The 14,461-nt window shown below is 33.1% G+C and overlaps 1 protein-coding gene across 1 annotated transcript; it reads left to right on the top strand.

Moving 5' to 3' along the window:
• Positions 4,874–7,304, top strand: LOC18611674 (cytochrome P450 78A7). The gene is made up of 2 exons (XM_007048054.2): positions 4,874–6,327; positions 6,422–7,304. The coding sequence occupies exons 1-2, from the start codon at positions 5,335–5,337 to the stop codon at positions 7,046–7,048; spliced, it is 1,620 nt and encodes a 539-aa protein (XP_007048116.2). The 5' UTR covers positions 4,874–5,334; the 3' UTR covers positions 7,049–7,304.

Here is a 14,461-nt window from a genome sequence, read left to right as displayed (position 1 = left end):
AGCCAAGCAATAAATTTCCCCGCAGCAACTTATTCTTTGTCTTTCTCAAACTTTTCATTACTTTGTTTGATTTCCCCAACATTATCAAAGGAAACTGGTCTTCATATTTATGGCAAAATTCTCTGTAATAAATTAATGTTTCGGCTATCTGTTGGGTCTTTATTATGGCTAGCAAGTCTTATTAGGCATCCATTCTAGCTAAACAAACTTGAAATTTCTGCAATTTGTTGGGTCTTTATATCAAGTGACATTACCAATCCTCCCCCATAACTGAAATTGTACTAGCTAAAATTTGTCTTTTTGGGACATGATTGGTAGATATTTGTGAAACAATTGCATGTTACTATTTTTTCCCCAACAAAGAAAAAGTAGGATGTGGTGTTGTGTAGTGTAGTTGACTCTGACAATCAGTCATTAATTCATTCATGAAACGTCTTTGACAGCTATATAGAACTTTCCAAGCATAGGTAGGTTGTACTTTCGTACTTTGGAATTTAATGTCTTTGCGTGCGCCCTCAGGTCCATCACTGTGCGGGAGACATCTCACGGGTCTACCTCTCTCCGATCACCATCCCCGCCTCGAGATGCGAGCAACCGCACCCCCCTCTTTCTTCTCCTGCTTCTGCAAGCCAGCTGTTTCTACGTCTATTAACACCCACTTGCTCCTCACAAAATTACATTTTAAAAAAATAAAATTTAAGCATGAACATACTTTTCATGCATTAAATATCACTTCTTATAAAATAAGTGTATATATATATATATATATATATATATATATATTATGTCATAACTTATTTATATTATTTTCATTTAAGTATTTTTTTTTTATGTTATTACTTTTTTTAACTTTCGTTAGAAGAAAATATATAAAGAATATTAAAAATCAAATTTAACATTTGTATTATAATTAATTTATTATCATGAAATTAGTAGTTGTTTGATAAGTTTTTTATTTAAAACCAATATATGATTTCATCAATTCTACAATATATAATTAATAATTTTGATATTTTATTTAGTTAAGTGTTTATTTGTAGAAGCATACTTTATTTACCATATAAAAATCAATTTTCACATTTATATTAAGAATAATTATGTAATGTTTTATTTATTATCATGAAATTAATAACTGATTGGTATGCTTTTTATTCAAAAAATCATATATGATTTTATCATTTATGATAATTAGATATTTTAAATATATTATTTAATCATATATTTAATTTGCTCTTTTGCATTTCTCGTTCAGAAGACGCTGTTCCATCACCCTTCTCACTCTCCACCATCATCGTCGCCGCCAATTACTGCACAAACCATCAACGGGTCAGCCCGAACAGTCTATCAGCCATTTTCTCAAATTTTTTTCTTGGGGTTTTGAAGTATTTTTGGAAAATCTTTGAGGAAAAAAACTCCTCTGCTCTTTCTTTCTCTCTGAGCACTGAGCCCTTTTTTACTTTGATTTCTCTGATTTGTTTTCTGTCTCTTTTTTCTTCTATTTCCCTTCCTTATTCCTTTCCTCCTACCCAAGGATTTCTTCCTTGGCTGGCTAATGGTTGATTTTTGGGATGCAACTGCGGTTTTTCTTTTGTGATTTGTTGGATGAAAGGTTTAGTTAAATATGGTTTTTTAGTAGTCAGTTTGTTTTATAGTTTTGGTTTAAAATTTTATGGTGAAAGGGCCAGGGATGGAATCATTGATTTTTGTTCTGTTTTCTTAAAAAGATTCTGCTTTTCCCTCCTTCCTTCCTACCCTCTCCATTGATCTCTGATCTAATCAACTGCTCCTTCCCAACTTTCTCTCTCTCTCTCTTTCTAATCCCTTCGTCTCGCACAACCCTTGCTCTCCCGAATCTCTCTCTCTTCGTTACTTTGTTTTCTCTGCCGCGCTCTCTCGTAATCACCGTTAAAAGCTTTCTTTTAGTGTTTTTATTAATTTCCTATGTTTTTATTTTAAATTAAATAAATGAATTATCAATAATTAAAATATTATATATGATTTTTATGTTAATAATATGATATTAATTTAATAAATAAAAAATATAACGTAATTATATTATAATTTTTAAATTAATATATTACTTTATTATTAATTATAATATATCAATATAACATAAATAATTATATTAATATTATGCATTATAAAATAATAAATAATATTTTTAATTAAATTAATTATTATTTATAAAATAATTTAATTTAAAATAAAATATAAAAATTAAACGTAATAAAAGCTAATAATTCATTTAAATGATTTAAAAAGTTTTTAGATATTACGTTAGAAAATTATAAATGATGTCATGTGTCAGGCCATGGTAGGCACGTGGCAACTCACAAATAGATTTTATGCATACTAAACCGTTGAGAATTACTTTAAAAGACAGGTATTGACCTTAAGTCAATTTAATTTAAGACTAGTAAAATTGTAGAAACTTTCACTACTGCCCCATGCAAGTAAATGACTTGAGTTAATAAATTTTATATATTATAGACATTGTTAAAGTTACTTAAACTAATTTTTTTCTTTTAATATACATTAATTACAACTTCTTTTTTTTAAATAAAAACATCAGAATAAGTCGAGGGTTGAGTTTTTTCTTTTACGAAGTTCAGTTGAAAGGTCAAGCTTGAGATGCAATAGAAAATGAACAAAGGGCCGGTCCAAGGGGAAATTAGTTCTTATATAGTCGAGATAGGATTCGAATGTTCATGTGTTCTTAGAGATTATTTATCCTTCATTTGCTAAGAAAAGAAATGGATAATGCAACAAATTATAAGAAGATAGACTCTTCAAAGGTGTATTCCGTTAATCAATTACCATGTAATCAATTGTTCCAATTATAATATAGTTTTTATAACTTTGTTTTTACTTTAATACAAATCATTAAGAAAAAGAAAACTGAGTTAAATCCTTGGATAGTTGTATGTATCAAAGAATTGAAACTGCAATAAAACTATTATTCATCTTTGAATAAATGTAATTTTTTCATTGTAATTTTTTTTAATTTGATTCAAAATTGATAAAAAAAAAACTATGATAAAAGAACATTCTGTAAGAAGATTTTACAAAATTTTTGAACTAAATTAAAAAATTTAATGATAATATTACTCCTATTCAAAGATGGATTAATAAATTTAATACATCACTTTAGGTAAAGTGATAAATTTATAACTTATCTAAAAAAAATGTTATTGTCTCTTTGTTTGTGTAACATGATAATTAGACAGAAGAATATTAATAAATTTAATATAATTCAAAATTTAAAAAAACTTGAATTTATTTGGTACTATGTGGAGACATCATATGACAAAATTCATAGTGAGATAGTGGTAATTACTAAATAGTATAAGTTAAAACTAGTATAGCATATTTGGTTGCCATTCCCCCTCTATTCCCTCAAAATCTTTCCCCCCATGTTTGGTATGTTTATGAAAAAGAAATTGCTATTCCTCAAAATCTACCAAAACTTTGGAATAGCTAGTACCAGCTCTTCTAACGATATTAGCTATTTCATGGTATTAGCTATTCCATGCCCATGAGAATAGAATTCAAAATATTTTAAATTAAAATATCCTTACTTTCTTGGAAAATTATAAACTTAAACTTATAAAATTATTATTTTATATTAAAAATTAAAAATATTAATATTTTAACTATAATAATTTTAAATTATAAATAAAATATATTAATATTTTAAAATATATTAATTTTAAAATTTTAAGTGATAATATAAATTAAAAAATAAAAATTTATACTAATACTCAATAATAAATTATTAAAAAAAATTAATGAAAATAAAAATTTAATGATTAAAAAAGAAAAAAATTACTTAATTTTATCTTTTGGTATAATTTTTACTAAATTATATAAAGAGTATTTTTGTTTTTTATGAAAACAAATCTTATTATAATAAAGAGTTTAAGTTTTCAATTATATAGTAAAAAATATTTTGAGTTTAAAAATTAATTAAAAGTATTAGTATTTTAATCATAATTATAGTTCATTTATAAATAAAATATTAATATTTTAAAATTTAAATGATTAAATTATAAATCAAATATTAATTTTTAAATTATCAAAATAATAATATTTTAAATAAATAATAAAATATTAATATTTAAAAATAAAATAAAATACATATACAAATAAATAATTATAATAACATTTAAATTATAAATAAAATATTAATATTAAAAAATAAAATAAATAATAATATAAATAATAAAAGAGTATTTTTATCTTCTATTCTTTTATTATTACAAAGTTATTTTTACCAATTAAATACTGTAATAAATCATAATAACTATTTTTACTCTATTTCATTCATCATACTAAACTAAATAATGACTATTTTATTTTATTATCACAAAATAACTATTATATTCTATTCATATCTATTTCACGAACCAAACATACAGATATTATTTTTTACCTTTCAAAAAAATTTGGTATTATTTTTTAATAGAAAATTCATTACAATTATGTTAATGCAGGATAATATGTTAAAATGTTTGACTGTTAGACTATTAATAGAAATAAAAATTTATAAGTTTATTATTTATTATTAATTATAACTTGTACCTTGTGAGTGCTCGAACGCATGTACATACTATGGATGGCTCAATGGCCAAATTAATTGTCTCTTCCATTCTTTTGAAGTTATGCATAGAGATAGCATGCCACAACGTTTCACAGAAAAAGTGTGAAACTACTACTCCCACCATTACAGTTACAATTAACTTATGAGTACATCTAGTAAAAGAATGGGGAGCGGGCGACCGTGGATCCATCGGATGCTAGCTGCGATTAAATTTATAATGAAACCGTCGCAGCTCTCAATGCGTTACTTGAACCGTAAGCGTTAGTACCCCCTCCTAGCATTTCCGCACATCATATTCCACTTTCAATCCGTATTTCTCTCTGTCTTTCTTTCCGTTTTCACCGTCGAAATCCAGGGGTCCCATTTAATGCCCCTCCCTGCTCTCCTGCAGGCTGCAGTCCGCAGGAACCCACCTCCCACCCCGTAATCATGCATTATATAAGGCCATAGCCTTTCTCCTAACCCCCACCACATATTCACGCTACTTTCTCTCTCTCATGCAAACCCACAACCCCTCCCTCCCATCGATTCCTCTATTCGAGTGAAACTCTCCCCCTCCTCACGTTTCATTTTCCCTTTTATAAGTTCTGTCACATCAACAACAATAATAATCACCCAACTTCTTCTTATATACTATCTACTTTCTGTGTCTATCCTTCACAAAACCTTCTCTTCTAGACTTTAGTGCTAGTAACTCTACTGCTTTCATTCTCTTCCCCCCCTTGACCTTGAAGATGGAGTTGGGTTTGGTTTCAAAAGATACAACCTGGTGGGTTTTTACTCTTCCAGCTTTCTTTGGATCCAAAAGCCTGCTCGATGTGTATATTTTGTTTTCCGTCTTTATGGCTTTTCTGTCTCTTGCTCTTCTTACATGGGCTTTTACTGTTGGTGGAATTGCATGGAAGAATGGAAGGAACCAAAAAGGCAGACTTCCTATTCCTGGTCCTAAGGGTCTCCCTGTATTTGGTAGCCTCTTTACTTTGAGTCGCGGCTTGGCTCACCGTTCTCTTGCCGCCATGGCTTGGAACCGAACCAACACTCAGCTCATGGCTTTTAGCCTCGGTTCCACCCCTGTTGTTGTAGCTTCTGATCCCCACACTGCTCGAGAAATCTTGACCTCTCCTCACTTTGCTGACCGACCCGTCAAGCAGTCTGCTAAGGGCCTTATGTTCAGCCGAGCTATAGGGTTCGCTCCCAGTGGAGCCTATTGGCGGCTTTTGAGAAGAATAGCTTCGTCCCATCTCTTTGCACCAACGCGCATAATAGCACACGAAGCCGGTCGCCAACTAGACTGTACAATCATGCTGCGCAACATAGCAAATGAACAAAATCTCCAAGGCTTTGTTTCCTTAAGAAAACACCTTCAGTTAGCTGCTTTGAGCAATATTATGGGAAGTGTTTTTGGCAAAAGATATGACCATAAAAAAGATAATAAAGAACTGGACGAGCTTAGGGATATGGTGAAGGAAGGGTTTGAACTATTGGGAGCTTTTAACTGGTCCGATTATTTGCCATGGCTAAGTTATTTTTACGACCCGTTTCGCATCAATCAACGTTGCTTGAAACTCGTTCCCCGAGTTAGGAAACTCGTCAAAGGCATCATCGAACAACACCAACAACTCACTGAGTCCAAAAAACTGTCTGATAATGCTGACTTTGTAGATGTTTTGCTTTCTCTCGATGGTGAAGAGAAACTCCAAGAAGATGACATGATTGCTGTTTTATGGGTTAGTATGTATAGTATTTTTTTCCTAATCTATTTGCATGTTTAAGACCGTGTTTACTCACTGAGTTTGTGTTCTTGGGGGTTATGTTTTGCAGGAAATGATTTTTAGAGGGACTGATACGACTGCTTTGTTAACCGAGTGGGTCATGGCTGAGTTGGTGTTGCACCCGGAAGTACAAGCCAAGCTACAACTTGAGATTGACAGTGCCGTGACAAACAAGACTCTCACCGACGCTGACGTGGCAAAATTACCCTACCTTCAGGCGGTGGTCAAAGAAACCCTACGGATCCACCCCCCAGGGCCACTCCTTTCGTGGGCCAGGCTATCCACGTCGGACGTCCAGCTCAGCAACGGGATGGTGGTTCCCGCCAACACAACCGCCATGGTGAACATGTGGGCCATAACACATGATCCGCACGTATGGGAAGAGCCACTCGAGTTCAAGCCGGAGAGGTTCTTGGAAGCTGACGTGGACGTTAGAGGCAGTGACTTGAGGCTCGCACCCTTCGGAGCTGGGCGAAGGGTTTGCCCTGGGAAGAACCTTGGGCTCGTCACGGTCAACCTTTGGGTGGCCAAGTTGGTGCATCATTTCAACTGGGTCGAGGATTCGGCTCGTCACCCAGTTGATTTGAGCGAGGTTTTGAAGTTGTCATGTGAGATGAAGTTTCCTTTGCATGCTCTTGCTGTGGAAAGAGATGGTACTGTTTGCATTAGCTGCTAAAAATCTAGTTAGGGTTTTAGTTTTCCCCCTTTTTTTTAGGGTTTAATTATGACTAATATATAATATATGGTGTGGCTTTCTTAAGTTATCCCAAGGTTGGATTTATGTGGAAACTGTATATTCAGTATAGTGTTAATTTTCGTTTTTAAATGTTTTAAGGGTAGTGACATGTAAGGGGCTCCAGTTTTGGGAGGGCTTTTGAGGGCTCCTGTATTTATTTAGAACTTGATCAATTTATATTCTGTCGTTGCTTGCAGCTCTCTTCTTTTCCCTTCTTTTCTAATTGTACTGGGTTATTATTTCAATTGTTCTTTGCCTGTGGAAATGGAGTAATTGGCAAGAATTGAACTCAAAGATAACTAATCCAACTTGGAATTTAATTAGAATAGAATTTTCAAAGTTTTATGATATTCTTGATGGATGATAAGTTAAGTTTTTAATTAACTTCACAAAGCAAATTTAAGGAATTGATAGATAAACATGCTAATTCATTGGTATATTTTTTAGTTATATGTCTAAATACTGCACATGATAAATTTTAATTCGGCGATTTTCTTAGTCATAATTGAACGAAATAGATGGGTGGAAAATTTATAAATCTTAATCACATGAGTAAGATAAGTTTCCATGATTTATCTGTTAGAATTATATGTTAGAAGTATATATTCTGGCTTCTAAATTAAGTACTAATGAAGCACTCTCTTGAACGGTTCTTCTCCCTCTCCCCTAATTAATCCGCAGAAATTAATCAACTTAATATCTTACCGACTTAGAACGTCATGCTCTTTTCGTGCACTGCTTAGAACAAATTAATCAGTTCTTATGTTTGTCTTTTTCAATTTTCACTCATAAAATATAAAATGAAATGCAGTTGTTTCTTTCATTTCCGTTTTAAATTTGCATTTGTTTATTATAATTTACTGTTGACGGTTGTCATAAGATTTTGATGAATCCACAGCGAGGAATGCGTGGTCGTATTATCTTGAACTGCTACATTTCTCATTTATCTCCATAAAGCATAGATACATATTTCTCTTTGATTACTGAAACTTAAAAAAGAAGGCCAAAACTAAAACCGCATGGGGCGTATAAGCATAGAATATACCTAAAGAGAAGGTTATTTAAATAATGCACCATCGCTAGTCATGACTACTAGAAGTAGTGGTGGAGGTACGATTTTTCTTGTTTGAGGATAAAAATAATATTTATAAAATAATTATAATAGAAATTCAATGTTTATGACATACAATTATAAAATTTTTAAAAAATAAAAAATTTATAAAATTTTTGAAATGACAGGATCTACTGACCCCGCTTTCTCTGCCTTTGATTATAAGTGTTTATGGGGTTGAGCTGAATCGACTTTATTGAATCTTCTATTTCTAAAGTGAATCTTGGATCTATGTAAAGAGCAGGATATTTAACTACTTTGCAATCACTAATCATGATTAGTGGTCTGTATGGATCGAATCAAGTCAATTCATTGGATCTCTTATTTTAAAGTCTATCTTGCATTTATTATGTTTAATTCGTTTAATTATTATTTTATTATATTATATCAATATTTTTAAATTAAAATTTATTATCTAATAATAAAATAATATAATCGAGCTTAATTGAACTTATAACGACTCAAGTTCAACCACTGACCTAGCAGCTTTTTGGACCTACAATCCCACCCACTCAAATCCTTGATGTCCTTATTAAGGTCACACATCACATCCACAGGATAAGATCTCACTAGAGCAATGTGAAAGTCCACATCGGACTGGTGCAGGCTTTGATACCATTTGTAACGATCCAAGTCCAACCACTTACCCAACAGCTTTTTCAGAATAAGATCTCACTAAAGTAATGTGAAAGCCCACATCGAACTAGTGCAGACTTTGATACCATTTATAACGATCCAAGTCCAACTATTAGCCCAGCAACTTTTTGGGCTTAAACTACGTGGCTCACTGGCTCAGTAACTCTTTGGGCCTAAACCACTTGGCATTCACATCAAAATGTAGGATGTTGAGTATCACATCCATAGGATCAAGATCTCACTAGATCAATGTGAAAGCCCACATCGGACTGGTGCAGGCTCTGATACCATTTGTAACGACTCAAGTTCAATCACTAGTCCAATAGCTTTTTGGGTATAAACCACATGACTCTAAAAAATTTAAACTCAAGTTATTAGTAGTGGTGGGCTTGAATTATTATATAGGTCTTAACAATCACGTTTATATCAGATGTGGGATGTTGTATATCACAGAATCTTGCTTGAACTTGAAAATATATATCCAAATTTGATTTAAATAGATTGAACTTGTCGATGTAGAGTAATAATCCAATTTTTAAACATCTCTATTCATTATAGAGATATAATAAGTATGTTGAGATATTACATATTTGTAAGTTAATTATTTGACTAGATTCAACCGATTAAAGATATTATCCTCCTATAAGAAAAAAAATGCTATCATCCACCGACGGCGAAGGTAATGACTGCAAGCTAGAGCATGAAACTTGTAACGCTATACAAGCATAAAACTTGTCATATATAAGTTCTCTATGATTGTTGGAATTTACCCCTTTTTTTTCTAAGCTTGAATGCTAAAATTAATTAAATATAATACTTATTTAAGCAATCTCTTTGTTGTTCGCATCTCTAATACAGTCTAGGATGAAATATAGAAACAGACATTAAATTCCTTCAACTTAATGGAAATTAAGGTATTGCGACATTTATTTATGACCATGGGTGACATTACAGTAGGGTGAGCTGTCCCAATGGAGAAAATCTTTACTGTAAATGGTCATTTGACTTGGAAGGACATATGAACTCAACTAGAGTAAGATTTTTTCTTTACATGGGAAAGTTTATCAGGTTTGAACCAACCAAACGCCAAGTAGCAGCGTGCCAGTTTGGGCTCGCTCTCCAAGTAAATACCAAGACCTGATTTCTCGCTTTCTCTCTCGACACCACACGGAAACAGAAATTGTCAGTCTCAGTAAACGCAACAGCTGCAAGAAATAAGTAAAACCGGGTGGATTCACAATTCACATCCAAAGATTCGTCAACGATGACCGTACGATTTGATCTTGATTCTTGGCAGTGGCACACAGTACAGCATAACATCACGCTTGATTCTTGGCAGTAGCACATAGTACACCTTAATATCACGCCTATGTCCTCTTGGTCCTCCTTCTGCCTTCTTTTCTTTTCTTTTTTTTTAAAAGGGTTAAACTAATTCTCAAATTAGGAGAGAGATGTGTGGTTTTTTCATTTCAATACATGCTACCGTCAATGGATGGATACAAGCTGTTTCTACCACCCAGCGTTTCGTAGGTTCACAACCTAGATATTTTTCCTTTTTGTTTTTTGTTTTTTGGCTCGTAAACTGTAACTGTACTAATAATAATAATAAGCGGCCAAAACCCTCCTCCCCAGTAGTACATTTAATATTTGACTGTTGTGTTAAATTGAGGATGGAAAGGCAAACAAAAGCACGTGAAAATGGCAATTATTTACTGGCATGAGTTACGTCCCTCTTTTGTAAGCTCGTGAGATAGGAGCAGCACAGCAGGCAGCAGCAGCTACGTATGTGCAAAGTGTGAAATGTCATTGCGGGGCGTTGCTTTTTGCAGGAGTTGCGCCAACTCATTGGAAAGCGGATGGATTTTTCAAATTAGAGGGAGATACCTCTACCTATGTCAGCTATCCAATAATCTTCTGCATGCTCTGCTCAAATAGCTTCGCAGATGTTTACAGACTAAAATTGAGAGAGCTCTGAGTAGTCACCACCAATTACTGCAGAGATGAAGTGCGTGCCATTTCTTTTTCTTTTTTAAAACCTAATACTAGTAACAATTTCTTTCTCTATTGTTTGGTTGGCCAACTAAACCTAAACCAGCCCTTGGGAGGCCTCCAAGAGCCAGCATGCACGCTTCACCGACCAATCCTTCATTGACATGTTTTTCTATTTAAAACTGTTTCAAACTAGGAAAGATTTTGGACGACAATTATTTCCTTAATCATTTAAATTTTTATCCAAATCTTTACCTTATGACAATTGGAGTCATGTAAATGAGTTCAAACTTCAACATGTATGCAAGTATGAGAAGTAAACCATTCGAGTTACAAGAGAGAAAAAAAATAGGTGATTAATTTGAAGCTAATGATGAAAGTTTAAGGTAATCATTGGTCGGTAATTAAATTAATGACTCCTTCTTTATGACGCTGTCAAAATGGAATCCATGCCAGACGACCAACACCCGTACCAAATTGATAGTGTTACTATTTAGCCAGTACGCATTGATTTGATGGTATATCGGCGTGTTCCACGTTAAACAGAAGAGAAGAGACATGTTCTGTTATACTTCAAATCGTGTTTGAGGCAAGTGTCCAAGCCCAACAGAGTCGGTAGGGACTAAAATATTCCGATGACGTTAACGTGATGAAATAAATGAATGCAATGTTTTAATTTATATATACAAATATAAATATTACAAATGAGAAATATATTAAAGTTTCTTAACTTCAATGTTAAGAAAGTAATCACAACATCCAAGGAAAGAAAATGGAAAATGTGGATTATACTAAAAGAGAGTAGTTTCAACTAAACTCATGGTTGTAAAGTAATAGTAAAACATTTAATTATTTCTTACAATGTCATGATCAAATGGTTGTATTAAATTCGATTGATTTCTCTTATCATTGATTGTTTAATTGAGTAAAGTTCAATGATATTGGACGCTATGAGATCTCAATCGTGCAATCCCACCATTATTAATTGCAAGATTTGAAGGCAATTTGGTCAAGCACTTGCTACTAGCCAAATGGTCAATCTTTGTTCTGGTTCCCCAAATCAGGAGTCGTTGGTTTTTCATGAACTATAGATTTACAGCCCACATGTGTTGGACAGGCAGAGTTGTTTTCTTCTCTCTCACTTTTATCACGTGCTATGTCGATGTGAATGTCCTTAATATATATGTATACCTCTCTCTCTCCCTTAGGGTTTAACCTTTTTGTAATCTTGACATAATAATTAGCTAATCAAATCCAATGAAAGGAATTTAAAAATCCTCCAAGGGATGAAAGCAAGTCAGAAGGAGATTATAAATTAAGTCAAATTAATTGCAAACAAAGAACATTTGTCCGCCACAAGGAAGCAAACAAAGGCATACCCTGGTTTTCCCCATTCTTAATATTTTCAATCCTTAATTCTGTACAGTTCTAAGCAACCTTCCAAGAATCATCCAATGGACATTACTTTCAAGAACCCAGGATTTCTTTTTCTTGTCCTCACTGCCCCGACAAGATGGTCGACCTCACTTAAAAAATTACACCATCGTGGAAAATATATAGAAATATTAAATATAGAGTCCACCGTTTTCAAGGCCCCTTAAGAAAATAGAGACCCCAGTTTGAAGTTTTGAACTTGTTTTCTATGGCCTCACCCATAGGTTCTCTCTTGTATAGGAATGGAATAATTGATGTTGATACGTATGGAACAACAATTTCAGACTGCTGGTGTTTGTTTCTATTTCTTAATTTTATGCAGAAATCCTATCCAATGCGCCCCACGTTTGTTTCAAGGCTTGACATCCTGAAAAAGTCTAAAGCCATCGCAATGTTTCCTCTTGGCAAAAACGTCGGTGAACACGACAGAAGTAGAGTTATGCATGCATGCATTTTGGCTCTATTTGATTTGACGACCCACTCTATCTCCGTCCTATTCGTTACCCAATTTTTTTTATTACCCTTTTTTGTAATTTATATATGATTGCGTGTTCTTGGGATACATAGATTCACGAAAGATGCTCTTTATTCCTAAAAGAAGAAACGAAGCTTGTGTTGTAGGTTCAATGTAAGGCGGCTTCCGTGGACAAACAGATATATAGACCTAGGTTCATCCATTTTCTTGTAGAATATGCAATGCATTCACACTAAAAGCATGTGCAGACGAACGTTGTATGTATGGAGATGTGTGCTTGCCTTTCTTCAACTTTTGTTCTAAAATATTGGTATATATATAAATACTATCAACAAGTACATTGCACCATGGAACGGACTTTAATTTTTTTTTTTTTGAAAAATGATAGTATGCTTTTATTAAGCTGAAAGAAAATTCTACCATCAAATCGATGGAAAAACACAAGAAACTAGACAATATACCCACAAATGTCCGTGTATATCTCACCAAACCAAAATGACATCATCCACATGGACCCAAAGACAATACAGGAAAAAACCTTTACAAACTCCCTGATGATTATCAAACCAGAAAATAAAAACATATAGCCAAACTAAGTGAAAGCATATGGATACAAAATCAGCCAAACTCTTAAAACAATCCCTGTAAAAAATTCATGCTGCTAAATAACTTAAAGAAGTCAGCCATAGTCAGCAGTACCTATGAGTCATCCAGTCTTTCAAGAAGACATAATCACTATATCATCAAAAAACAACTAACAAATCAGATTCATACATTATGAAATATCAACAAATCACCCTCTTGGCATACACCAGCTTTGGCAAGATTGTCCGCAATATCATTTGTTAATCTTAAAATATGACGTATTTTCAAATCTTTTAAAGCTTTCTTCAAATGTATAATATGGAGAACTTGTTTCCTCATTCTCCAGATGGACAATTGGACCATTTAACTGTTGTTACTGAGTCGCTTTCAATGATCAAAGCATGAGAACTCACCCACCTAGAAGCTAAAAAAATCAATAAAGCTTCTTTAATGGCAAATAACTCCGCTTGATTTGCATCCCCCACACCAACATGCTTAGAAAAAGTGACCAAGATTCTACCCTGATCATCCTTAAGAATTCTTCCAATACCAAACTCCCTCAGATTATCTATCGCAGCCCCATTCACATTAAATTCAATTGACCAGAATTAAGTTTGTTCCACTCAACCATCTTCCTAGGGTTCTTAGTTCTATTATTAATAGAATTCACAAGTTGTGGACATCTAAAAATATCATCAAAAGAGGCACCATCAATATCCAACCTAGTGCTAGCCCACCATGCAACGCCATGCAACTTTTAACTTTAACAAGCTCAAAAGCCTACACTAAATACCAAACCTTCACATTAAAAACCACATCATTATGAAACAACCATATAGACCAAATAATAATAAAAAAAAAAAGCCCATCTTCCAAACGTCAATTTTACTATTGCCAGTGAAAATCGAAATTCCAAGCAACAAAAAAACTGACATATTTACGTTTAGACATTTTTAAACTCCAATTTGGAGATTCAGCTTTTAGCACATAGAAACTGATTTTCCATTTTTGTAGAAGCTAAAACTACTTTTTAACATCCTATTTGACAGATATATAACTTCTGCTTTCTAGAGCAGAGAGGCAACTCTAAAAAGGTAGGTTCAGCTTCTTCTTATAAAATGAA

Source organism: Theobroma cacao, chromosome 1 (assembly GCF_000208745.1).
Source record: "Theobroma cacao cultivar B97-61/B2 chromosome 1, Criollo_cocoa_genome_V2, whole genome shotgun sequence".
NCBI lineage: Eukaryota > Viridiplantae > Streptophyta > Magnoliopsida > Malvales > Malvaceae > Theobroma > Theobroma cacao.
This window is presented reverse-complemented; position numbering and strand designations above follow the sequence as displayed.